Source organism: Hypomesus nipponensis, chromosome 15 (genome assembly GCF_054491055.1).
Source record: "Hypomesus nipponensis isolate SF chromosome 15, ASM5449105v1, whole genome shotgun sequence".
NCBI lineage: Eukaryota > Metazoa > Chordata > Actinopteri > Osmeriformes > Osmeridae > Hypomesus > Hypomesus nipponensis.
In genome coordinates, this window is record NC_140375.1 from 5,016,774 (window position 1) to 5,042,792 (window position 26,019).

Sequence of the window (26,019 nt, forward strand, 5' to 3'; positions counted from 1 at the left end):
AATCACTGGGTCTGTAGATCAGCTCTCTATCAAACACTGGAGATGTTTTCTTGTTCCATTGCATTGGAGAAAAAATGGCTCTAGACTCCCTAATAATGTTGTTCGTGAACAATTAGTTCCTTTTGAACAAATCTTTATTTTGACTAGGGAATAGAGTAGTCTCAGAGAGTGATTTGTTCATTTTCTCTTGGCCGTCTGTGAGTCTGCTATCGGTGGTGAGCCGGTTGCACAAAACACCTTATATGAAGATTTTCAAGTCAGAGAGGAAGGTTTACTTCAAATAAGTTGCATAAAAAACCCTTAAGTCTTCTCTTTACGGTTTTCTTAAATGTTCACCTGAGTATTTAAGGTTTTCTTGAAAGGAATCTCTCAAAATTGTTGCACAAAATACCTTATTAACCAGAGTATTTACTTAAGAGGTACCTCTTATGGGCTGATGTTGATGTTCTCTGCTCCCTCAGTAATGTAAAAGACTCAACCCTGACCACCAGGCTTCTCCCAGGTCCACCCGGCCATGGAGACAGAGAGGTGAAACTAGACTGTGTACCTGGTCCAACCACAGGGAGGGATGTGTACCAGTCCAGCCTCAGGGAGGGATGTGTACCAGTCCAGCCTCAGGAGGACAGCTTTCCCCCCAAGGGTTTGGAGCCCCTCAAGGTTTCTTACATTTAGCAGACGATCTTATCCAGAGCGACTTACCGTAAGTACAGGGACATTCCCCTGAGGCAAGTAGGGTGAAGTGCCTTGCCCAAGGACACAACGTCATTCTGCATGACCAGGAATCGAACCAGCAACCTTCTAATTACTCGCCCAATTCCCTAACGGCACAGCCACCTGACTCGATTGAATTCTTCCTCCAAGGGAGTTTTTCCTTGCCACTGTCGCCCTACTCTGGGCTTGCCCTTGGGGGGTTGGTGTTACACAATAATGGTTTCAACCTCACCGGTCTCATGTGGTAGGAATTGCTTACTGTGTACAGGAGGTTGTAAGTGAGGTTTTGGGTTAGTAAATGTCAGAGTTGGATGAAAGCTGATTTGCGGGGATGATGGCTAGGCTCGATATTGAGGTGTAAGTAATCCGAAACTTCTTGTCAAATCCGAGCGATTCCTATGCAAATGTTCAAAGTTTCAAATAGACTGGCTGACCTACAGGTTATTTGTACATAATACTGTTAGTAATAGTGTTTACATCGCAATTCATGGAGAAAGCAAACACAAAAACACCATGTTTTTATTATACAGATGAATGTCAGTCAAATATCTGCTTAATACAGCATAAAACAGGTTGGCGCACACAGCAAAAATTGTTTTGTTATGAAGGCAGGACAATTATAAAACATACAGTCGAAGTTATTCCTTCATGTCTATAATATTAGAAAATATTTTACAGAAAAAGGCAAAAATGCTGGCTATATGCTGGCAATGGTTTCAATGTTAGTTCATAAATGTGAACCCTAATTGTTTCTGTCTGTGTATCAGTTCGACTGTATGTTATGGCTGACTCTGATGACAGTCAGTCATCTTACAGTCGAAACACTATTATCACAATAGATCGACATATCCTCTGGCATAGCATTCATGATCTCTTCAGGATCTGTAAAAAGGGCTTTCATGTTGCTTGGAGTGAGAAGGGCAAGTTTCTCCTTACTGTTCCCCCTCAGCTATAAAACAGATGAAAAATAAACGATGTTACAAAGATTCTAAAAGAGAGCGCGGGTGAGAAATATCTTACGCAAGGGTGTAAAGCCTCGCGAGATTGCAACGGAGGAGAAGCTTCAACGCTTCAAGTTTATGAGTTGCAGGCAACGAATTGTCTCCACAGAGAAATAAGTATCGTATTATGTCTGGGAGGTCAGGGCGCGCAGAAACTCGTAGTCGCGCTAAAGATGACATTAAAAAGGTTCTGGCAGCAATTGAAAAAGTGCGTAAATGGTAAGTAAATGATGTTTAACATACATATTTGCAAAGCCTCACTACAAATGTACTCGGAAAAAGTTCTGTAAGGATTAGCCAATAGAGAGCGCTGCTATTGGCAAGGAGGGACTAGCGGATTTGTTGCAGATGAGCTGTCAAAATGGCTACAACTATCACATGTCGAAACAATGTAACATGCAGTGTGATTATTAGTTGTAGTTGAAAACACACCTTAATTAAGATGTGATTAGAATGTATGTAACAATTGACAATTATTTTTGTGTTTGCTATCCCATAAAATGTTGTATGTATAAAGGTTTAGTTTAGGTTAGTTCAGGTTTTGCCATTTGTCCCAAGTAGGCTGCATGTACATTGGAATTATTTGCCACCTTTTGGCAATCCCTAGTAACTAACCAGTAATTGCTAACCTATATATGAGTTATTACTTTACAACAATAGTAGTTGGAATACCTTACCAATGATTGCATATTTGTAAGATTTGGACAGACTTTGCAATCTCTAACTGTTAGGGAGAAGAAGTGGGTCACAGTGGGAGACACCTCCCTGCGTATTTTCAAGTGGGTCCCTGTAACAGATACCAAACAGGTAATAACAATGTTGATAGTTCATTGAATTGTACTTACCCAGTACTTCCAAGTACTTGGACTTGGTCCAGTGATTTTACTGTTGTATTATCCCTTAGATTTACCGCAGCAAATCAACAGGTGGAGAGGTTCAAGGCCTGAAAGATGTTGTCTTAGAGAACACCAGCTCTGCCTTACTAGATTTTCAAGGTAAGACAGCCTGGTATCCCTTCCCCGGTCAGAATCATGTTGTCTGCAGAGCCATTTGAAAGCCAAAATAAACAAATCAACAGAAACCTCATGAGAAGTTGCTTTGCATTTTGCCACCTACATCAATACACTCAGTTCTGACTGCTCTGAAACTCTGGTCTGCATTTCAGATGAGAACAGCAACCAGAGCTTCATGTCTGATGTGTACCAGCCTAAAGTGGACGGCAGCAGCTCCTCTAGTTCACAACATGCCAGCGATGCAGTCAGTCCTGTTTCCCACACTTTCACCATCCGTTCAGAGGACCCTCAGCCTCCAATGCTGGGTCAGGAGAGAGTGGATGGTAGAATACAGCGCAGCAACACTGATTACTGTGAAGTCCTAGAACAACTATACGAATGACTGTATTTTGCAATCTGTTTGAAAGTGCTGAACTCTGTGTTCCTTGCTGTGTGCAGAGCCACTGCAGTCCCAACAGGAAGGTGCAGATGAGCCTCCCACATTGATCAAGGAGGATCTGCTCTTGCCCTGCAGTGTTCGAGTGAGGGCCCCAAGCACAGAGGTATGTTGTTTCTCATTTTACCACTGTAACTTGAGGTTTATTGCCAGATTTTCCTTGCTGTACAAATATCACACCATGTGTATTAAAGTGTAAAAATTCTACGTGCCATCATTGGCCAAATAAATACAACTATGAATGGCTAAAGTTTAAGAAAGCCCAACACTTTCTTAATGGATATAGGCCTAGGCCTACATTATTTAGGTTAAATAATTATTGTTTATGGTGTTTAAATCTTTAAAACTGGCAAAACAGTGAAAATGTATATTTTGTTGTTTGTTTCAGGAAGAAGTGGAAGGATCAGGAGGAGCCCCCCCATTGAAAAAGATTTGCAGAGAGCAAAATGCCATTCTCAGATAGCTTTTCTATGATTCACTAAGCAACTAGGTGAACATGCATGACTCCTCTACTCAACTCTTTTTTATTGCTGCTTTGAAAAGCACATTCTTATGAAAAATATTATGCATTTATAAACCATATAAACAGTTCAACAGAAAATAATCACACCCAAGTTCTATTTACCTTATTTATTTTTTAAATTGATATCCATTCCTTAAATTCCATAATACATTTTGCTTACATTGGCCATTGGTCACTTTTTAGTTCCATGATGTTCACTGTTTTGCATACTCCCTTGTTCATTGGCTTTGTGCATACATTTTGGTTGTTGGAGTCAGGCCATGAAAAATACAGAAAAGGTTCAAAACCTATATTGTCTCTACTTCCTTTGTGTGTTGTTTAATTTTTGCCCCACTCCGTATTTATCACAATAAAGGTTATTTTTTATATTGATTATTTACATTTTTGTGACATTATTGTGTTCATTGTCCGTTCTTGCAATTGATTTGAATGTTGGTCACTGTAAAACTTGACTAATCCAATGAATAGGCCTACGTTACAAAACATTTTTAACGTTTTTTTTTTCTTTCAAAGTCTGCTCCATTTTCAAAATGGTGCTCTTCACGACTAGCTTTCATTTGACGTGAACTAAAGATTGTACTACAATAACAAGAAACGTCCTGTAAATGTCAACAAACATGATTGATCTTGTAGAAAATATAACAGGTTTTCATCATGTCAAGTATTGATTTTGGCTGTCACCACATGACCTCTAACGTAACACGTTTGGGGCGTAGTTTTACAAGAAGGGCTGTACAAATATGGCAAATGACAGCCTGTAATAACCAATCCGTGATCGCTACTGTCGGAACTGTACTTGAGAAACCAATCGAAAAGGGTGATGGGAGGGATAAATCTTACCGACGCGGTTTGCTGCCGGGGAAACGGGAGTTTTGGGGTTGTGCGGGATTGTGCCGGCGGAGTAAGAGCTCCCGCCATTTCTCTCAGCCAGGAATTAACCTCTTGTGTGTTGCTGTGTACTTTTTACAACCGTGTACTTTACTTGTTGCATTCGTAACTTTGAACTGCAAGAATAGCGAAAGAGAAAATTCAGTCTGTTAAAAGAGGCCTAGCCAGTTAAGAAGACCGGGGAGTAGAGAACGCGCCAGACCCCCTGACGGGAGCCTGTGCTTTGCAGCGAGTTCGTGAATCCTGCGAGGCGCGCATCTCCATCCTTTTTTCGGACTAGCAGAAGTTTACTCCAGATAATCATAGTAGTGTAATTTTATCAGGCATCTTATTTTTTACGTGATGCACAAACATGGCATAACCAGCGGCGAACAGAACTTTGATGCGATGTAGCTGATAGCAAAGAGTGCTGTGTTATTGTTTTGCAGCGAGGAATTATCTGGCTAGCAAACTACTACCCTGCTAGCTAGCTAGTTTGATGCTACACGTTGTGCTCGCCGGTAACGTGGACAGTCCTCGGTGACATTTGTTGTGTACTTGGATACATGCTAAGGCTATATTATCTTATTTTGAGTAGTTCTGTGCTAGGAGACTTATTTCTAAAGTCGACATTACTGACGTTTTGGACTTACGATGGCACCGCTTTTGGGCCGGAAACCCTACCCGCTGGTTAAGCCGCTAGCCGAGCCGCCAGGCCCAGCGGAGGAGGTCTACATCATCGAACACACCAAGGAGGCCTTCAGGAACAAAGAGTATCCTTCTACATGATGTCAGACTCGAATCTATCCGCCACACGTTAGCCACTTAGCTAAGCTACCCATAGAAGCACGTCACTATGTATTCAGAACAATTATACCTAGTTTCATTGATGATATTCGGTGTTTGTCGTTTTTGTTTTGCGAGGTCTTTACATATTGTTTCTCTTCGTAACACACTCGCATTCATAGACACGGGTTTCCAGCCTCGCTAGCGTTAGCGAGGCAGTGTTTCGATTCGTTGACTTGTTATTCCTGCACGTAACGCTCGTCTTGTTCATTATGTCTATTAGCCCACTCGCTTTTATATGCATTACATTTGTTGTTGTTACCCCTGTCATAGGGGTTTGAATACTGTTCATTTGTATACAGTATTAGCTGACTGACATGTTTAAATATGCTGTCCGGTACCCAGTGTGTGTGTAAGTTAAGCTTTGAGTTGGAAGCATTGTCTTTTATCAAGGTTGTCCGATATAGGGATCTAAAGTGACATAACTACTAATTTAATTAGTGACAGCGAAGCTGCAAGGATGATGTTAACGTGGTAGCCATGGTTGTTCACATGCTACTTTTCAAAACTTTAGTTTAGTTTTAGTGTGCTTTTGTAAAGTGGCATTTGATTTCGGCCTGGTGATTATAGTTTATGTTGGACATAGGACCTTAACCACAGCTTGCCTTTTTAATTATTGAGATAAATTGCTACATGGTTCATTAATAATAAATAAGGGGCCTCTTGTGGCTGGCTGAGGAAATGACAGTGAACCTCGTTTTGACTCGATGTGAAGAGGTAAACTTTTTTTTCTTCCTGTAAGCAACTTAGTTGTTGGTTTCCTGATATAATGGCTCCAGAGAGTACGAAGCCAGGCTGCAAAGGTACAGCGAGCGCATCTGGACCTGCAAGAGCACTGGCAGCGCCCAGCTCACTCACAAAGAGGCCTGGGAGGAGGAGCAAGAAGTCACAGAACTGTAATTATACACTTCATGTCACCCAGTTTTTCAACCATTTACTCTAGATTCTGCTATAGAGCAGTTGCTTACATGATTTTAAAAGCACATGACTTCTGTTTGGACATGTACTTTTTAAATAGTTTGTGAATGTCTGGTAGTGACCACTTGAAACCACAAGAAAATGTGGGGAAATCTGCGTTTTATAGCACTTTGATAATGAATGACCTGATCAGTGCCAAGGTTATTTACATTTTGTGAGTAGAATACATTTCCCTTCTCTTGTTCCTGCCCTCAGGAGAGATCAAGTCTCTTAGAGACAGACATGGTGACTTGCACACTTACACATGATTGATTCAGTTTTCCTATGATATATAACAAAACTCAAACTCAGATCAAGAAAGAATCTACAAACGTTTCTTTCACCCTGTGAAGGTCATGTGATGTACAGCTCCGTTGTGATTGGACTTGTTCAGTGCCCCTCCTTCCATTCTATTTACAGTGTCTACGATTGAGTCATCATTGAATCTAGTGTGGAATGGACAGTGTTTCTCTTGCTACCAAAGGACTGGGCAGAATAATTTTGTGTACATGCCCACTTGGAGGATACAAAAGGTTTCATAACAGCTTGTCTGCTTTCTGTAGATTGGCCCCTGGCACTGTCAGAGCGTAGGATTCAGCTAGCTGAGAATGTTGCACACAACTATCGGAAGCAAATCCCAGCAGTGCTGCAGCCAGCCTGAGCAGCCAGGCTGAGCTCTTGCCCTCAAAGCAGGCAGGATCAGCCAACGTATTTAAAACGGTCTATTAATACTGTGGCGTATTCGGAGCGGGTGGTCTCCCCCTACTGGACATCCTGAACTTCACTGTCAAGATGTTATGAAATCCTTTTGTCACCCGCTGCATAACAGTGCTGTGTGGTGGAATGCAGGGATGTGGTCCTTGGTATTTCTGGGTCTTTTTACAGGAAGTTGCATCTCAAAGCCTATTTTTGGTAAACTGAATAATAAATTAACCCTAACCGTAACTCCAGAAATTCACATATATATAAAAAAGTGTGTAATAGTAATAATAATAATGGACCAATACATTATAAGAAGTTCAAAATGTGTGCAAATTCCTTTAAAAACATGCACCAATACAGGAAATCAGACGGGGCGAAGGCAGCACGGTATATCTATACCACGAGGGTTAAGTGATGCGTGTTTGTCCCTTGGTTGTGTATAGCCTCCAGGAGGAGTATCCCCTGTGGTTCGAGAGGCCTGTTCTGGAGATGGTCCACCACAACACTGTGTCTTTGGACAAGCTAGTGGACCAGGCCTGGGTGGAGATCCTCACCAAGTACGCTGTGGATGAAGAGTGTGACTTCCTGGTGAGTCATCCCTTAAATGGGACGTGGTGAGATTTAAGGTTGGGTTGGGCGGTATGACAAATACATTGGCAATCTTCGGTGGAATGAATTACGGTGGTGGGGATTTTTTTTTGTCAGTATTTTGCGGATTTAAAGTCCTTTGTTATGGTTAATTAAATGTACATTATTGTGTTCTTTTGCAAAATCATTTAAACTTTTACCTACAGTACATGGTCGCAGAGCTAATTCACTGTAGTTGGCAATCAAATGAACATCTAGTGTTTCAGAGGTAAAACACAGCACACATCTGTCTAGTCTGTGTCTTTTCTCTGTAATTCTGCATCAAGATTACAGGGATCTTTATGGATCACAGATCAACTACAGTCTCTTACACAACTACCCACAAATTGCCAAATACATCAGTAATCGCTGCAACATCGCGTGGACATCGGGGACAGTGCCTCTGGACTGGCAGACCGGGGTGGTGGTTCCCCTCTTTAAAAAGGGGGACCGGAGGGTGTGCTCCAACTTTAGGGGGATCACACTCCTCAGCCTCCCTGGGAAAGTCTATTCGGGGGTCCTGGAGAGGAGGGTCCGCCGGATTGTCGAACCTCGGATTCAGGAGGAGCAATGTGGTTTTCGTCCTGGCCGTGGAACAGTGGACCAGCTCTATACCCTCCGCGGAGTCCTGGAGGGTACATGGGAGTTCGCCCAACCAGTCTACACATGTTTTGTGGATTTGGAAAAGGCGTTCGACCGTGTCCCTCGGGGGCTCATGTGGGGGGTGCTCCGAGAGTACGGGGTACCGGATTCCCTGATCGGGGCTGTCTGGTCCCTGTACGACCGGTGCCAGAGTTTGGTCCGCATTGCCGGTAGTAAGTCGAACTTGTTTCCGGTGAGGGTTGGACTCCGCCAGGGCTGCCCTATGTCACCGATTCTGTTCATTACCTATATGGACAGGATTTCTAGGCGCAGCCAGGGTGTTGAGGGGGTCCGGTTTGGTGACCTCAAGATCGGGTCGCTGCTTTTTGCAGATGATGTGGTCCTGTTGGCTTCATCGGGCCGTGACCTTCAGCTCTCACTGGAGCGGTTCGCAACCGAATGTGAAGCGGCTGGGATGCGAATCAGCACCTCCAAATCTGAGGCCATGGTTATCGACCGGAAAAGGGTGGAGTGCCATCTCCGGGTCGGGGAGGAGATCCTGAACCAAGTGGAGGAGTTCAAGTATCTCGGGGTCTTGTTCACGAGTGAGGGAAGAATGGAGCGCGAGGTCGACAGGCGGATCGGTGCGGCGTCCGCAGTGATGCGGGCTCTGCATCGGTCCGTCGTGGTGAAGAAGGAGCTGAGTCGAAAGGCGAAGCTCTCTATTTACCAGTCGATCTACGTTCCTACCCTCACCTATGGTCACGAACTATGGGTAGTGACCGAAAGAACGAGATCGCGAATACAAGCGGCCGAAATGAGCTTTCTCCGCAGGGTGTCCGGGCTCTCCCTTAGAGATAGGGTGAGAAGCTCGGTCATCCGGGAGGGGCTCAGAGTAGAACCGCTGCTCCTCCGCGTCGAGAGGAGCCAGCTGAGGTGGCTCGGGCATCTGATTAGGATGCCTCCTGGACGCCTCCCTGGTGAGGTGTTCCGGGCACGTCCCACTGGGAAGAGGCCCCGGGGAAGACCCAGGACACGCTGGAGGGACTATGTCACTCGGCTGGCCTGGGAACGCCTCGGGGTCCCCCAGGAAGAGGTGGTGGAAGTGGCCGGGGAGAGGGAAGCCTGGGCCTCCCTGCTTAGGTCGTTGCCCCCGCGACCCGATCCCCGGACAAGCGGAAGATGACGAGACGAGACGAGACATCAGTAATCACTGTGAAGTTCACTGTGCAGTGAAGTTTCAAAAGTGGTTAAATGTATAGGGTAAGGTACCAAAACCCGGTGCCAATATGACACCAGTTCCTTAACGAACGGTATATCTTGAAGAGCAAATAACGGTTGATATCAAGGGTGGGGAGCTTTCATACTTACGCATTTTGCGAGACTGGACCATCTCATTTGATGTGAATAGCCCTGATACACTGCGACTGACTTGGATAAGACTGTCGGTAAGACTTTTGGTATGAAGAAAGTAATGCTCTATCAATTGTTTTTGCGTTCAGCTGGGGAAGGATAAAAGTCTGCGTGTGAAGATCGTAAAGATCCACCCTCTGGAGAACCCCGAGGGGGAGACAGCAGAGAAGAAGCTAGAGGGAGCCTGCGATTCTCCCTCCAGTGACAAAGAGAATGCTAGCCAGGAGAACCAGAAGAAGGAGCTGCTGCCCAGGGAGGAGGAGAGCAGCCGGAGAGAGAGTCTCAGTGAGTACCTGGCACAGGGGGCACGGCCATGACAAATCCGCAACGATATCTAACAAGGATGGAATTTTGAATCTGTACTGAAAACCCCCACTAAGTGACATCACATGAGGCCTTCTTTTTGAGGCAGAATGCATCGCATGGTTTCTCTGCTGGGATGAGTTGTGTTTGTAAAGTGTTTGTTGTTGCTAGGTGACCGGGCACGTAGATCTCCCAGGAAACTGCCCACCAGTGTAAAAGAGGAGAAAAAGAGATGGGTTATGCCCAAATTCCTTCCACACAAGTATGATGTAAAGCTCATAAACGAGGATAAGGTTTGTGTCTTTCCATTTTCACTTTGACAATGTTATTTACTTAGAGATTACCATCAGAGTGGGAGCATGATGATGTCAGTAGCTGTTTTCATATCTAAATGTGTCATCTGCTCCCAGGTCATCAGTGACGTTCCTGTGGACAGCCTCTTCCGGAGCGAACGTCCCCCTACCAAGGAGATCATGCGCTACTTCATCAGACACTATGCACTGAGGCTGGGGACAGGGGAGAGCGCCCCCTGGGTGGTGGAGGACGAACTGGTGAAGAAGTTCAATCTGCCCAGCAAATTCAGTGACTTCCTGCTGGATCCATACAAGGTGACTGTTCACCTTTAACCCCGAAAACCTTAAAGAACGTAGTAAAAATGTTGTTTTGTGAGAGATGCCATTAATTGTTTGTCTCTTTAGTTCTTGGCTGAAAATTCCACCATCAAACGCAAGAGTTTGACCTCACCCGAAGGAAAACCCAGCAAAAAACTCAAGACTTCAGAGTCCAGCGAAGATCAAAACGAAAAAAGCGAGAAGAAGAAAAAGAAGAAGGACTCTGTGAACATGCCGCTGAGCCCCACGCTCTGGGGCCACATGCAGGTCAGGCTCACTATGGGGGGGGGGGGGGTTGTTTGTTGTTGACTTTATAATCTGGAGATTAAATACAAGAGTAGCACTGCTGGATTAATGAATCCAATAATTGTAATGGTATGTTTTTTTGTTGTTGTGCTTTTTAAAATTGTTATTCTTATTTTTAAGAAAATGAATGGCTCCCCTCTGAAAGTCAAAAATGGAACTCCGAAGAAAGCAGAAGGTAAAGGATCTGCCACTCCAAAGTCAGGCAAGAAGCCCGGAAACAAGAAGAGCAGCAAGAGCGGGAGCAACCCCAAAACCGATAAAGGTGGATCCAAGAAACCCAAGATGAAGCAAATGACCCTGCTGGACTTGGCCAAGAACGCTCCTGCCGGCAGCCCCAAGAAAAGAGCCCGCAGCTCTGGACCTGGGACGCCCAAGCTGGGCAAGCCCCTGCCCCCCATGGCCCTGCACCTCCTGCGCTACTACAAGGAGAACAAGGGTAAAGAGGACAAGAAGAATGCCCTGTCCTCCCTCATCTCCAAGGCAGCCAAGGCCCTGTCTCCGGATGACCGCAACCGCCTCCCCGAGGAGCTGAAGGACCTGGTGCTGAAACGCTGGGAGCTGCTGGAGCAAAAGCGGCTCTGGGCCGCCATGAGCGAGGAGGAGAAGCAAGACGTGATGCGCAAGAAGCGCGAGGAGATCAAGGAGAAGCTGAGGGAGAAGGCCAGGGAGCGCCGCGAGAAGGAGATGCTGGTGCGCCGTGAGCAGCAGCGCCGCTACGAGGACCAAGAGATCAAGGGCAAGAGCCTGCCCACCTTCAAGCTGGTGGACATGCCAGAGGGTCTGCCCAATGCCTTGTTTGGAGACGTCGCAATGGTGGCCGACTTCCTCAACTGCTACGCGGGCCTGTTGATGCCAGACGACCAGTATCCTATCACGGCCGTGGCGCTGATGGAAGCCCTGGCTGGAGAGAAGGCAGGTTTCCATTACCTGAACCGGGTGCTGGTGGTGCTGCTCCAGACCCTGCTCCAGGACGAACTGGCCGAGGGCTACAGCGAGCTGGACATGGCCCTGTCGGAGATCCCCCTCACCATGCACTCTGTGTCTGAGCTGGTGCGCCTGTGCCTGCGGCCGTGCGACGCCCATGGCGAGCAGAGCGGCCAGGGTTCGGACGACTGGGCCCTGGGAGGCTTCGATGACGTCGTAACCAGCGAGTTCCTGGAGCGCTTGGAGACGGTGGAGGTGTTTGAGCTGACGCCGCAGGACAAGACCAGCCTGCTGGTGGCGCTGTGCCACCGCATCCTCATGACCTACTCCGTGGAGGACCACGTGGAAGCCATGCACCAGCGCTCGGCCGAGCTCTGGAAGGAGCGCCTCGCCTCGCTCAAGGAGGTGAACGACCGCAAGAGGGCAGAGAAACAGCGGCGCAAGGAGCAGATGGAGGTCAAGGGGGACGGGCCCACGGCCACGGCCAAGCCCGAGAAGAAGGAGGGGACTGTCAAGAAGGAGGGCAAGGTGGAGGTGAAGAAGGAGGGCAAGGCAGAGGTGAAGAAGGAGGGGAAGGCGGAGCCAGACCTGGATGACATGATCAGCTCGGTGAAGAGCAGGAGGCTGATGTCCATCCAGGCCAAAAAGGACAAGGAGGAGCAGGACAGGCAGAACAAGGGTGAGAAGCAGCGTTTGGTCACAACCACTCTCTCACAAACATGTTCACACACCAAGTGACATGTACTCAACAACCCTTTTCATTTTTAAGATGGTGGCTCACTACGGCAATCTGAAATGGGACAGTCCCTGATTGGCCCTGGCTGTCACATCATGATCAAATTGAGCAGGTCACTAATAGCACCCATGGTAGAGCCCAACCAATAAAGGATTTTTAAGGCCGATACCGATACAAATATTTTCTGATTGAAAAAATCAGATATTCAGATATTGGTCAATATACATATATAAATAGAAAATCCAGAACCGTGTAACAAAACATACCGATTTCCCTAACACTCTTCCCGACTCTGGCTGGATCAGCTGGTTGTAGGGTTTGTGGCGTTCTATGGGGGGGCGGGGGGGGGGTGGGTTGCTAGTTTGTAACCCATAGTATAGTTGAAATATTTCTGATACACAAAGTAATGTCCCATAATAACTACGTTTCTGGTCCACAGCTGAATTGGAACAAAATGAAAAGTTTTAAGGTGAAGATATGGGGGTGTGGTGGGGGTAGGGATTGTGAGGTATGGTATACCTGGCGTTCGTGCCAGGGTGGGCTGTCAGGCAGGCCCCTCCCCCGTATCATTCTCATTGGCTCCTGGTCTGTTCTTCCCTGTGGGTAGAGCGCATGGAGAAGGAGGCAGAGGAGGAGCGCGTCCGCAAGCAGAAGGTCTCCGCCGAGAGGGCCTTCCAGGACGGCATCCTCAAGGCTAAGCTGGTCTTCAGGAGAATCCCCCTGGGAACTGACCGCAACCACAACAGGTCATAACATAGGACATCACCACATCAATGCTGCTGTTTTTTCCCCCCATGCGTGAACAGGGATTCTCCAGGCAGTTTGTGTAAATGCAAAGTGTGTGTGTGTGTGTGTTCAGGTACTGGCTGTTCTCAGACGTGGTGCCTGGCCTGTACATTGAGAAGGGCTGGGTGCATGAGAGCATCACCTACAGCTACACCCCCCCTGCTGAAGAGACCAGCGGCGAGGAGGAGGAGGAGGAGGAGGAAGAGGGTGAGTGTAGGGCTGCACGATTAATTGAATTTTAATCACGATCTCGTCTTCCCACGATCAAATTCACATGATCGAGCGATATTTAAAATGCGTCATTCCGCTAATAGAACGCTCCGTATCAAACTAATTTTTGGCAAAACCAATATAGCGCTCCGTAAACTAATAGGTGCGTTCAACATCGGCTGCGGCTGCATGAAACGACCAGCGAGAGCTGCCGCTTGGCAGTCGGGCAGGAGTTATAAATGGCTCTGTAAAGTCAGAAAATTTGACATTTTATGTATTGGGCTGTGATAAACTTTTTCTCCGATCTGCAGGCTGCTGCCGGCTGCGGCGCTGCATGGAGTTGAATACACCTAATGTCTGATCACGAGATGTTCCCTGCACCACGCAGCTTAGTTTCTAGATGTAGACGGTTACAGAGGACAGAGACCCCGTCCACACTAATACATATGTCTGCGTTTGCGCTTCCTGTCCACACTAATACATATGTCTGCGTTTGCGCTTCCTGTCCACACTAATACGGCGTATTCGGACACTGAAAACAGCTTTTTGAATACGCTCCCTTAGCCGGACACATTTGAAAATGCCGGGTTTGCGCAGTAGGAGTCAGATGGCTGTGCGGTGAGTGAGTCGGGCTAGTAATTAGAAGGTTGCCGGATCAACTCCCCGCCGTGCCAAATGACGTTGTGTCCTTGGGCAAGGCACTTCACCCTACTTGCCTCGGGGGGAATGTCCCTGTACTTACTGTCACTCTGGATAAGAGCGTCTGCTAAATGACTAAGTGTAGTAGTGTGGACGGGGTCCACGGAGCTTTTCAGATACGATGACGTTCAGTTGCCATGGCATTGGGGGTAGCTTTCGCTCTATAGCTATAATGTCAAGATGAACATGGAAGGTGAAAGAAATTTGCTGCTCCATCTCTATAATTTATTTACCAGTTTATTTAGTGTACTTCAGGTACAAGTATTATCACTTATAGATACACGTTACTCCTACGCAGAAGGTGAGCGTTGTCCTCGGCGTGCCTGAACGATAGGGGGACAAGGCAGAGAAGACGGTTTAAACCAAACAGAGCGGTGATTCTGGGTGAGACCTGGCTGAACAGCTAGCTGGTGGGACCATTTTAAAACGCCAAATTGTATTGCCAGAGGAGTACGTAAACAGAGCACCGTGGAGGGAGGGAGGGGTAGTGGCGTAACCATGACAACACGTACCCGTGTTAGTGTGGACGGCAAACATTTGGAAAACGCTAGTGTGGATGGAGATCGTTTTCAATTTGAATACGCCTATTTGTATTTACTTGTATGTAGAAATTCCACAACAGATAGCAGTCGGTCACAAGGCTACTATCTGAACAAAGAAAACCACAAAACCTACCTGTGACCTGCCTTTGCTCATCCCTCAAGCCAGAAAGTGTTGACAGGCTACTGTTTCTTTCCAAAAACGTGTAAACTAGTTCTCATTTGGTTACATTCTGTTATGTAATATTTGTTTTTTATTGATTGTATATTTTGAGTTTTATTCACATCCATTCTGCAGGTGCAATGCATTGTGACAATAACATTTGATTAGGTTAAAATCAACAATTAATTGTGATCTCAATCACAATTATTTTGATCAATATGATCATTTTGGCCATAATCGTGCAGCCCTAGGTGAGTGTCACATGCTACAACCGTCTGTCATCGTGCTGTTGTCCTCAATGTAACGTTCAGCACTGTGGGTAACGCCTGCCCCTTCGTTCCAGCAGGTGGCGACAAGGAGGAGGAAGAGGAGGAGGAGGAGGAAGAGGAGGAAGACAGCATCGATGGTGCTGAGGCGGCCCAGTCTGGAGCGCTGGCTGACGTCTGCAGAGAGACCACGGTCCCCAAACAGGGACAGAACCTCTGGTAGGAGCCACCGGCCCCAGGACATCTACCAGTGTGTCTGCACCCCTACAGCAGATCTGGATTAGCAGCCATGTTTAGTCCATGTTCTCGTTTAAACCTGCACCCTCCCCTCCTCTCCCCCGCCTGTGTTGTGGCAGGTTTGTGTGCGACACGCCTACGGAACTAGAGGAGCTGGTGGAGAACCTCCATCCTCAGGGAGTCCGAGAGAGTGAGCTGAAGAGTAAGCTGCAACTTAGGTGAGAAGATTGGATGCTCGCTTATATACTCACTGACTGACACTCACCCACCAACACACACACTCACACACTCACTCCCTCCAACTGTATCCTATTTGTCTTGCAGGTACCAGGATGTCCTCCACTCAATCTACCTGACCCGCAAGAACCGGATAGGCCTCCGGAGCTGTGACGGCCACCAGGAGCTCCTCAAGTACCTCCGCAGTGACATCATGGAGGTGGCCTCGCGTCTGCACAAGGGGGGCCTGGGCTACCTGGAGGACAACACTCTCTTCGAAAACAAGGTCCCTTACACTCCCCGCTCATGGTAGAAACGGATGCAGTCTATGGGCTGGGATAGCGTTGTTTTGACCTTTTTTGTGTGTTCCTGTTGTACTTCCTGTACTGTGATCCCTCTGACCAGGGTGTTATTGTGTCCCGTCCTCAGTTGCGGGACATGGAGAAGCTGAAGGAGTTTGGAGAGTGCATCATCACCGTCCAAGACTGCGTGATCAAGAAGTTCCTCCAGGGCTTCATGGCTCCCAAGCAGAAGAAGAGGCGGAAGCAGGCTGGCGGGGAGGAGAGCAGCAAGGCCGAGGAGGTGGACGAAGACAAGAAGCTGGCGGAGGAGGCCAGGGTGAGCCACGCTTCCTCCTGTCCTCCTGTCGGTCCCCACTGGCGACGGCCTCTGTAACCGGTCTGCCCACCTCTCCCTCTCCCTTCCTGCAGGTGGCGACAGCGGTGGAGAAATGGAAGACGGCCATCCGCGAGGCCCAGACCTTCTCCCGCATGCATGTGCTTCTGGGCATGCTGGACTCGTGCATCAAGTGGGACATGTCGGCGGAGAACGCTCGGTGCAAGGTGTGCAGGAAGAAAGGTGGGTGTCCCGACGTCACGCTGCAGTCTGACGCTCTGCATGGCCACAGGAAGAGCTGAGCGCCTTGCCTAATCCTAGAGGGTTCTGTTTCCTGTGAACCAACACCGGTTCCTCTTTCCATGAAAACAATTCTCAACCATGTCATTCCACAAGTGGCCAGTAGATGGTAGCAGAGCTCTGTATATCTGAGCACCAGTATGGAAACTTGGTACAGTTCATTTGGTAAACCACTCATTTATAGTGCTATGTACAGTTGGAAGTTTGATGCCTGACTCTCTGATTGGTCCCTTCGTTAGAGGATGACAAGCTGATCCTGTGTGACGAGTGTAACAAGGCCTTCCACCTGTACTGCCTGCGTCCTGTGCTGTACCGGATCCCTGCTGGGGAGTGGCTGTGCCCTGCCTGCCAGCCCACGGTGGCACGCCGCTACTCCCGCGCCAGGTACCCTCATCACCCCCACCCCACCCCGCAAGCCTCACCACAGCACAGTCACCTGACACCCCCCCCCCCCCCCCCCCCCCCAGCACGGTCACCTGACCCCCCCAGCACGGTCTCCACAGTCACCTTACCCTAACACAGTCACCTGTCTCCCCAGCACAGTCACCACACTCAACTCACCCCAGCACAGTCACCTCCCCTTACCGCACCCCAAAATACCTTACCTCTCCCCACACGAATACATCTGACATTACCTCGCCACACCTCCGCCCACCCTACTTCAAAATGTGGTGGTGTGTGGCATGGTAAAGGCTGAGCTCATCTCCTACCGTTCCCTGTGTTACAGAAACTACAATGAGGATACGGAGGAAGAGGAGGACAGGGAGTCTGAGGAGGAGTCGGAGGAAGAGGAGGACGATGAAGAGGAGGACAACGATTACAAAGCCATGGGGCACAGCTGTGAGTGGAGCCTTCCTCAGAACCAACCCCTTCTGCGACGGGAGGGGGGGGGTCCTCACTGCTTCAGCCCTGTGTAGTGTGAGGAAAGGGCTTTGGGCTGTTTCAACAGCCGGGACAATGGGACTAGCCGGAGAGGGATGGGAATGACTGGAATGCTGGAGCCACTCTGGCCCCTATTCTCCTCCTGACCATTGTCCCAGGGTGCTTGTCCGAGTCGTGCCAGGCAGCCCTCTTGATGTGTGGGGCTTGTCCCCCTGGCTAGACTGAGCTGATGTGGCAGGCTGATCCTCTGAGTTGAGCCCTGCACGGTAGCTGAACACACAGACCACAGTGGGCCTGTGGGTGGAGCCCTGCACGGTAGCTGAACACACAGACCACAGTGGGCCTGTGAGTTGAGCCCTGCACGGTAGCTGAACACACAGACCACAGTGGGCCTGTGAGTTGAGCCCTGCACGGTAGCTGAACACACAGACCACAGTGGGCCTGTGAGTTGAGCCCTGCACGGTAGCTGAACACACAGACCACAGTGGGCCTGTGAGTTGAGCCCTGCACGGTAGCTGAACACACAGACCACAGTGGGCCTGTGAGTTGAGCCCTGCACGGTAGCTGAACACACAGACCACAGTGGGCCTGTGAGTTGAGCCCTGCACGGTAGCTGAACACACAGACCACAGTGGGCCTGTGAGTTGAGCCCTGCACGGTAGCTGAACACACAGACCACAGTGGGCCTGTGAGTTGAGCCCTGCACGGTAGCCGAACACACAGACCACAGTGGGCCTGTGAGTTGAGCCCTGCACGGTAGCCGAACACACAGACTACAGTGGGCCTGTGAGTTGAGCCCTGCACGGTAGCCGAACACACAGACCACAGTGGGCCTGTGAGTTGAGCCCTGCACGGTAGCTGAACACACAGACCACAGTGGGCCTGTGAGTTGAGCCCTGCACGGTAGCCGAACACACAGACCACAGTGGGCCTGTGAGTTGAGCCCTGCACGGTAGCTGAACACACAGACCACAGTGGGCCTGTGAGTTGAGCCCTGCACGGTAGCCGAACACACAGACCACAGTGGGCCTGTGGGTTGAGCCCTGCACGGTAGCTGAACACACAGACTACAGTGGGCCTGTGAGTTGAGCCCTGCACGGTAGCTGAACACACAGACCACAGTGGGCCTGTGGGTGGAGGCCTGTGGAGCTTACGAGTGTCTCATCCACTCAGCAGGAGATTCTGCTCATTTAACACCACCCCAGCAAAAACAATCTGGATGGTTTTGACTGAAGAACCGTTTAAAGATGATAAATTAGCAATGGTTGACAACATTTCCTCTCTGGTTTTGGCGTTGTCATAAATGTTTTTCATCAAGTAAAATTGATCTGTAACTAGTGCATTTCCCCCCCCCCCCCTCCTCCCCCCACACAGTAAGACCACGGAAGAAGAACAAAAAACAGCTGTCGTCGCGCTCCAAAGGGTCCAGTAAGCTTAAGTCCAAGAAACACTCTCCCCCTAGTGGTCGGGGCAGCAAACAGCGGGCCCGGCCCAGCAGCCCTGCGGACATAGATGAGCTGGTGAGGACCAACATACACAAACTCACTCTGAGGAAACAACAGCGTCTTTGTCTTTAGTTAACTTGTGACCGTGTGATTAATGGGATAGGGTGTTTCAGTTGTTTTATATTATATATTCATTATTTGACTTGTCATTGTTCTTTATTGAGCTTGGAGTGACAGCGGCAGCAGTTGGAGTAAAAGGTGTGTTTCTGCAGGTACGACAGAGCACCAGGACAGGAGTGAGCCGGCAGGTTCTGGAACTGGAGCGCTGTGAGGAGATCCTCCAGAAAATGATCAAGTTCCGCTACAGCTGGCCCTTCAGGTGAGAGCGCAGGCTTGAGACCCCCGTCACCTGTTCCCTTTTTAACCATGTCCGAGAAGACTGCGTGCAGCGACACACATCTTAATGTCTGACACGTTGCTGCCCTGCAGAGAGCCTGTGTCCACTGACGAGGCGGAGGACTACCTGGACATCATCACCAGCCCCATGGACTTCCACACCATGCTGGCCAAGTTCTCCAAGGGCCAGTACCGCCATGCGCAGGACTTCCTGGAGGACATCAAGCTGGTGTTCTCCAATGCCGAGGAGTACAACCAGGCCGGCAGCTCGGTGCTCTCCTGCATGACCAAGACGGAGCAGGCCTTCAGCGAGCTGCTGCACAAGCTGCTGCCCGGCCTCAGCTACCTGCGCCGGCGCCAGCGCAAACGCCTCAGTCGCACCCCGGCCCACTCAGAGGACCGCAGCGAGGAGGAGGATGAGGAGGAGGAGGAGGAAGAGGAGGAGGACGAGCCGAAGGGGAGGAAAAGGCAGAACGGCAAGGTGGGCCGGCCCAGGAGAGTGGTGGTGGAGCAGGCGAGGAAAACCAAGCGTGGCAGACGACAGGAGGAGGAAAGCGAGAGCGAAGGGCATGCTGGGGTGAGGAGGAAGACCAAGCGTGGCAGACGACAGGAGGAGGAGGAGGAGGAGGAGGAGAGCGAGAGCGAAGGGCACGCTGGCGTGATTCGGAAGAGCAAGCGGGCGGCTGTAAGCACCAGCAGGAGAAACTACCAGGAGCAGGAGAGTGACAGCGAGCGTGACAGGAGAACTGGCCGGCGGGGGGGCCAGGGGGGCGGTGGGGCTGGCAGCAGTGACGAGGACAGGCCCAGCCAGCGACATTCCAAGAGGAGGAAACGCTCCTCGTGAAGTCCAGAGGGCTTCAGCGGCTCTTGAATTCTTCTGGCCCTTCTAAAAGGACCCACTCCCACAGAAATGGGACTCAGCTCTCAGATGGAGTTTTCCTTTTTTCTTTTTTGGTGTTCAGATTTATGTTCATATTTTGAAATTGATAGAAAACTGATTTATATTTGTAACGCAATTTAATATTGGTGATTTTTTTCAACCGGGAAAACAACAAATTGACATATGATGTTGAGGGTTTGTGACACCCCTTTAAGAGTCTTTCATTTGACTTGATCCCCATTCCTGCCTTCTCTTGCCCTGGTAATCCTCCCAAGAACAGCAGAATCTGCCTCCAAGAAGCAGGATGGACACTTGGGCCATGGGGAAGGGGCTTCATGTGTGTTGCCCACATGATCCTAAGACGCTGACCATCTCATGTTTCTTAAGATATGTCACCCACTTGTGCTAAGCAATCCCCACTGGTATAGATTGATTACTTTTTAACACATTCAGTTCAGTTCCTCCTTTTTCTGTGCAGAGTCCTGCCCAGGTGTCAGGCATGTGATTTGCAGGACTGGTCATGGTCCCCAGGTTACCACAGTCGTAAAATGTTGTGACCTCTCACCTCTCCCAATCCTCCAGGCTAAGGTGAGGCCCCTTCCTCCTCCACAGACCTGTCGACTCCAGAGACAGTGTCGGGGCCAGGTCACTGCTGGTATACAGTGTATTTGTATGCTAAAAGCGCTAATCTGCCTGGGAACATATATAGACAAATGCATTCACATATGAAAACATTAGTTTGTTTATTCCCCCACCCACCCACTTACATTCTGCTAAATATAATTGGAAAGAATTATATGAAATACCTCCTAGACGCATCTCATAGTCCAGTCAGGCTCCAGAAGTTTATCATTTTGTATCCTATGGCCACCAGGTGGTGCTGTTAAGTTGCACAGAGGACTGTGCTGCTTTAACATGCTGAGCGATCAATCCCACACTGTCAGTGTGGTGCAGGCTGGTTGGAGAGTGTTAAACACCTCCCTCCTGCTGCATGAGGTCTGCCTCCATCCCCATCCTGGACACATGACACCTTCAGTAGGGTGGTGTGATACTGGCAGGTCATGACATACACAGCTCCTGGTTTTCACATTGTAACGTTGCACTCTTATATGCAGTGTTCCAACAAGTATTAGCATCATCCCATTGCTCTATTAGGATCATTTGGCCAGTTGTATAAATGCTTTTATCTGTCTTTGTTGGTTTTGTTTCTGTTTTAAATCATTCTTGTGTAATGATTGGGGAATCATTACTGACTGTTATATCACCTTGACAAATCCTATTTTGATCCGACTGATCTGTTAATCCAATCTACAACATGCAAAAGTGACTGCCCTCTCGACAGTTCCTGACTGTAAATGCTTTCTTTATTTCTGCAGGAACAACCAAGTCTTTTACACTTAACTGTTTATATTTATAGTCTGAGCTGGAGTTGGAATTGGGCAGAGTTTGGGCCTCCTGTGTAAAGAACTTCCAATAAAGATTATGAACACGAAGCGTAGCTCTTTCGTGTTTGTACTTGTAGTTTCCCCAGTCATCACTGCCAATCGCCAACTGGCCACAGGGTGCAGGTTACCACGAGAAAGGAGGCTGATGTGTTTTCTTTACTTTTTAATAAAACTTGATTGTCCTGTTCTCTAGAGTGGACTCGTATTTTGTTCAAGTATCAAGGAGTGCCGACACAATGTTGACGGGAAGGTTAAGCACCTAATGCAGAAGGTGGACAGAGCTTCTTAATCCTACTGGTCATGTCCTACTGTGGTTTAATGCACTTGTACACTGCAGGGTTAGTTGGCCTACAGTAGGAAAATGTGACAGGGTAGGATAAATGGGCAGAACATGGGCTGAGGGGAGAGAGCCTGGCAGCGGATGTGTAGGAGAGGTGTGTTGGCTTCAGCCATCCAGCCTGTCATTCTCTTTAATTATGCTCTGGTGTTTGTGTTGGACATCTCGGGTGGCTCCAGGTAATGACTTCTCCTCACTGAAGGGAAGACGGGCTAGACTTTCCAACAGCAGACTGGAGGTGTTCTACATTGAGGGGGGGAGGCATGTGGTGCAGAGCAGAAGGCATGCAGGACGAGAGGAAAGGGTAGGATCAGACCTAGGCACTTTCTACTCTAGAAACGACACAGGCCTCAATCCTTGCGGGGTGACATTGTATTTGCTTCTTGATATGTCTTCATTCCCTACATCCTCATTCCCATGGCTGTGTTCACTAACCTGGATGAGCAGCACCATGTTGTGGTTTTAGTTTGGGTGCCGTCATGACAGACGCTCAAACAAGCCAGGGATGAGACCACCATTCGATAAGCAAACCATTGCCACGCGCAGACTAGCCTTTGAACCAGAGCAGACTGCCAGTGGGTAAGCTGCGCATGCCGGACAGAGTTCATACACATGGACCAGGCTTGGCCTCCTAGCAAATATTGACACACAACTGGGTTCCAATGCATTGCTCACTGCAGAGAACATTTGGCAGGGGCAACGTGTGTCAAAGTCTTTTGCCAACTGGTTTGATTGTGGAAGAGGATTTGGATTTTGGCAACAACATTTTTGTAATAATCAGTCATTTACATGCACATCTCTACCTTTGCCATGACCAGAGTGCAGGGGAGTAGGATGAGCACAAGAGAACCAGAGACAGACAGCAGAAGGACAGTGTCTTCCAAACATGAACAAACCTGAAAGTGACCTGGAAATGAGTGACAGAGCCGTCTGATACGACCTCGGCAGCGACGTGCCCTAAATTTCTCCCTCCGTCTGAATGCGTGCAAAGATGATTATTAATGCATTATTCACACTGCCACCCCACTCATCTCTCTACCCCACCCCTCTCTATCTCTCTACAGAAGTGTGTTTGCTCCCTTTGATCATAAACCAAAGTAGAAGGGAGAAAAAAACGGAATGCAGAAATAGAGAGAGTTCTGAGGCTTGGTTTTCTCTAGAGGGAGCACGGAGTTCATTCCTCGGGGAGCCAGCTCCTTTCTAGAACACAGAAATCCAGCCTCGACTCCAGACTCCAAACCCTCCAGCAACGACACATCCCTCATGTAAGCACTTCTGAACCAGACGCTCAGAGCCCAAGTCACACACGGCCTGCTTGGTGTTTAAGAAGCAGAGGTTTCTCACCTGAGAGGTAAATGCAAGGATGCTCCTCTCTCTGCCCTGGTCGAACAGGATCTGCATCAATAGACTGGATTTTATAGTGAACGAGTTGCAAGTGAGTTGATAAATGAGAAAGACCACATCCAGGAGACAACAGTTAATAAAGCACCCAGGAACCAGTTCAAAACAAAGAAAATCCAGAATTCTATCAATGATAACCCAAAGGCTATCATTCCATATCCTCGTCATGACAACTTCACCTCAATCTGATAGTCTTGTGGTATCAGGTTGTGTATTTGAGTGCAGAGGCAGGGAAGGGTCAGGGTGTCAGGAATAAATACATTAAACTGTGTAATGGTGCAGGACTCCAGGACTCGACCCTCCTACACAGTAGAACCAACACATTGGTGATTCATTAAAGGCAGAAAAAACGTGGTTGCAGCTGTTGTGTCCTGCAGGAGGGCAGATTCCAGTTACAGAAAGTCTTTTTTTTTTGGTTTGAGTTTGGATAACAGAGCCCCCTGAAGTGTTTGTGTGTGTAAATGAGTGTCTGTGTGTGTGAGAGAAAAACAGGAAGCAGTACAGTACACAATGTTTGTGTCGTAGAAAAGCCTATGCGAGAGTTTTTGCTTGTTTGAGTGCAAGGGAGCATTTGGGAAGGTGCACAGTATGTGTGTGTGTGTGTGTGTGTGTGTGTGTGCGTGTGTGTGTGTGAGTGCAACTGTTTTAATGGGAAGCAGTCGCAAGACTGTTGATGGCTCCATAAAGGACCCTTTGAATGGCTGTTTCTGGTAAATGCATAACAGATGTAGAGGAAAGAATCTGGTCTCAGGTTGAGTGGTCCTCCCCAGCCAGGCGACAGGAGCCAGGCCGAGGAGGCCGACAGCGGGCAGCCGGGCCAGGCAGGACACACACCAGGGCGTCTGTTCTGGAGGACGAGGCTCAGGCTGGGAGCCACCTCTCCTGGCTCTGACGCCAGCCGGGCCAGGGGGAGAGACTGGCGCCTCACGGCTAATTACCGTCCTCTCACACTGGCGGACCAGCCAGGTAACACATGATACCTGCTCCTCGAGTCGAACCTTCCACAATGAGAGAGCCATCAGAGACAGATGAGGTCACCTGTACCACTCGGTCATTGTCACGGCTCATTTCAATACCATACCTGACTACCAACAAACACAGCCTTTCTCTCTACAGCTGAATCGGCGAACTTAATGTACGTGTACAATTAAGGCTTCTGATGCCATCTGTCCAGATCTCAAATTGTTCTGTGAACCTTCACCAAGAGGAGAGGCTGCCGTTTTAGGAACAAAGGGAAATCCTGTCAGCAGACATGTAACAAACAGCAAAAACTCATCTGGACAGAAATCCTCTCCTCACAGTTATTTCTGTGAAAGAGAAGGGAGGATGACAGGCCCGTCTGGTTTAATTATACACGATATTAAGAAGCTTTGCTGTGAGCCATCCTTCCATCCTTCTCCCCCTCCGTCGGTGTGTGGGGGCAGCGGGCACTCATCTGCGACCCAGGGTGTTCCGTCTGACTGCAAACCAAAACAAACAACGAAAAGAGAACATTTCACACTATCAGCAGTCCTCTGTTACACCCTCTCCTCCACCCCCCTCTGCCTCCCTTTGTGTCCCTATCTTGCCCTTCCCTCCTCCCAGACAGGGCTCAGGCCGGCCCCCGGGGGCCCCGGTGCACCACCCTCTCGGGGCATCACTTTCACTTTTAATTAAAACTTCACACCCAAAATAAATGTGGCCATGGATTACATCCCTTTGGCCGGCTGCAGAGAAAGAGAAGCCGGCTGGCCAGATGTTCGCCTCGGCGAGGATAAATATCCAAGTGGCAGCTCTCTCTGTAAGGGAATCCGCTCTCTGTGTCATTTGTCGGATTAGCGAGGGTAAGGCAAACACGGAGATCGTGTTGCGTTTGTTTCCCGCTCTCTGGCTGCTCTGCATAAACACCCTGCGCCTGGCCTCCCTCCAGGCTGCCCTCACCATTGTACTTTGTTTTAGTAGCCGTGCCTCAGAGTTCTGTTTGGTGTGTGACACCGTGTGAGTGTTTGATTATGTAGTGGCTGACACCAGTCCCCAGGAGAACCAGTCCCCTTGGTGGAGATCTATGATTCAGGTTGGATATCGAAGAAAACGTTGGTGGGGATCTCAGGGGATCTCACTGGAAGCTTTGTGGTCCTCTCTGGACAGTAGTCTGAGGTGTCTGTAGTGGTTCAGTCCACAAACACACAAACGCACAGCGTTGTGCTGCAAGAGTTTGTCTGACCTTTGAATAGTCCCTCAACAGACACCTTCGCCCAGCAGTGCACCCTTCAAACAAGGCCTGTGCCTTTAAACAAGCACAGATGGAGACCTAAGATGTTTTGTGGCTCTAACAACACTGCAGGTGACTCCTGCTTCACTGGCTGAGGTGACATTCAGGTTTAAACTTCCACAGTCACTCATCTGTGGCAGTAGTGTGGTGCTGGCTCCATGGGGTGTCGGGCAAATCATTTCTCATGGCAAATTATATCAGAACTGTATCTCAGACTGTCTTCCAAACCAAAGTCAGTTCAGTTCCACATGCAACCCAGCATGAGATGGTTTACACACCACAATAGGAGCTGTGTCCATCTTGAACAGGAGCATAAATAAATCTGTCATGCAACACTTTTCTTTTTCAGTTTTTGCAGATTGAGCCCTTTATTTGTGGTGCACAAAAGGTCTA

The 26,019-nt window shown here is 48.7% G+C and overlaps 2 protein-coding genes across 4 annotated transcripts; both read left to right on the forward strand.

Annotated features, from left to right (window-relative positions):
- Positions 1-942: 942 nt before the first annotated feature.
- bcl7bb (BAF chromatin remodeling complex subunit BCL7B b) lies at positions 943-4,056 on the forward strand. 3 transcript variants are annotated; one of them, XM_084674364.1, is made up of 6 exons: positions 943-1,068; positions 2,444-2,519; positions 2,617-2,707; positions 2,878-3,048; positions 3,164-3,267; positions 3,550-4,056. In XM_084674364.1, the coding sequence occupies exons 1-6, from the start codon at positions 1,043-1,045 to the stop codon at positions 3,622-3,624; spliced, it is 543 nt and encodes a 180-aa protein (XP_084530490.1). In that variant the 5' UTR covers positions 943-1,042; the 3' UTR covers positions 3,625-4,056. The 3 variants fall into 3 exon arrangements, with proteins under 3 accessions (XP_084530490.1, XP_084530489.1, XP_084530488.1); XM_084674363.1 differs by lacking the exon at positions 943-1,068 and adding an exon at positions 1,709-1,931 and having other exon boundaries at positions 2,878-3,030; XM_084674362.1 differs by lacking the exon at positions 943-1,068 and adding an exon at positions 1,718-1,931.
- Positions 4,057-4,522: 466 nt separating this feature from the next.
- On the forward strand, positions 4,523-21,824 carry baz1b (bromodomain adjacent to zinc finger domain, 1B). The gene is made up of 20 exons (XM_084674462.1): positions 4,523-5,324; positions 6,177-6,293; positions 7,500-7,644; positions 9,768-9,963; positions 10,153-10,274; positions 10,392-10,589; positions 10,680-10,859; positions 11,019-12,501; positions 13,166-13,304; positions 13,418-13,551; positions 15,302-15,440; positions 15,578-15,676; positions 15,783-15,960; positions 16,104-16,292; positions 16,385-16,532; positions 16,829-16,973; positions 17,317-17,429; positions 18,846-18,991; positions 19,189-19,295; positions 19,406-21,824. The coding sequence occupies exons 1-20, from the start codon at positions 5,206-5,208 to the stop codon at positions 20,154-20,156; spliced, it is 4,848 nt and encodes a 1,615-aa protein (XP_084530588.1). The 5' UTR covers positions 4,523-5,205; the 3' UTR covers positions 20,157-21,824.
- The last annotated feature ends 4,195 nt before the right edge of the window (positions 21,825-26,019 follow it).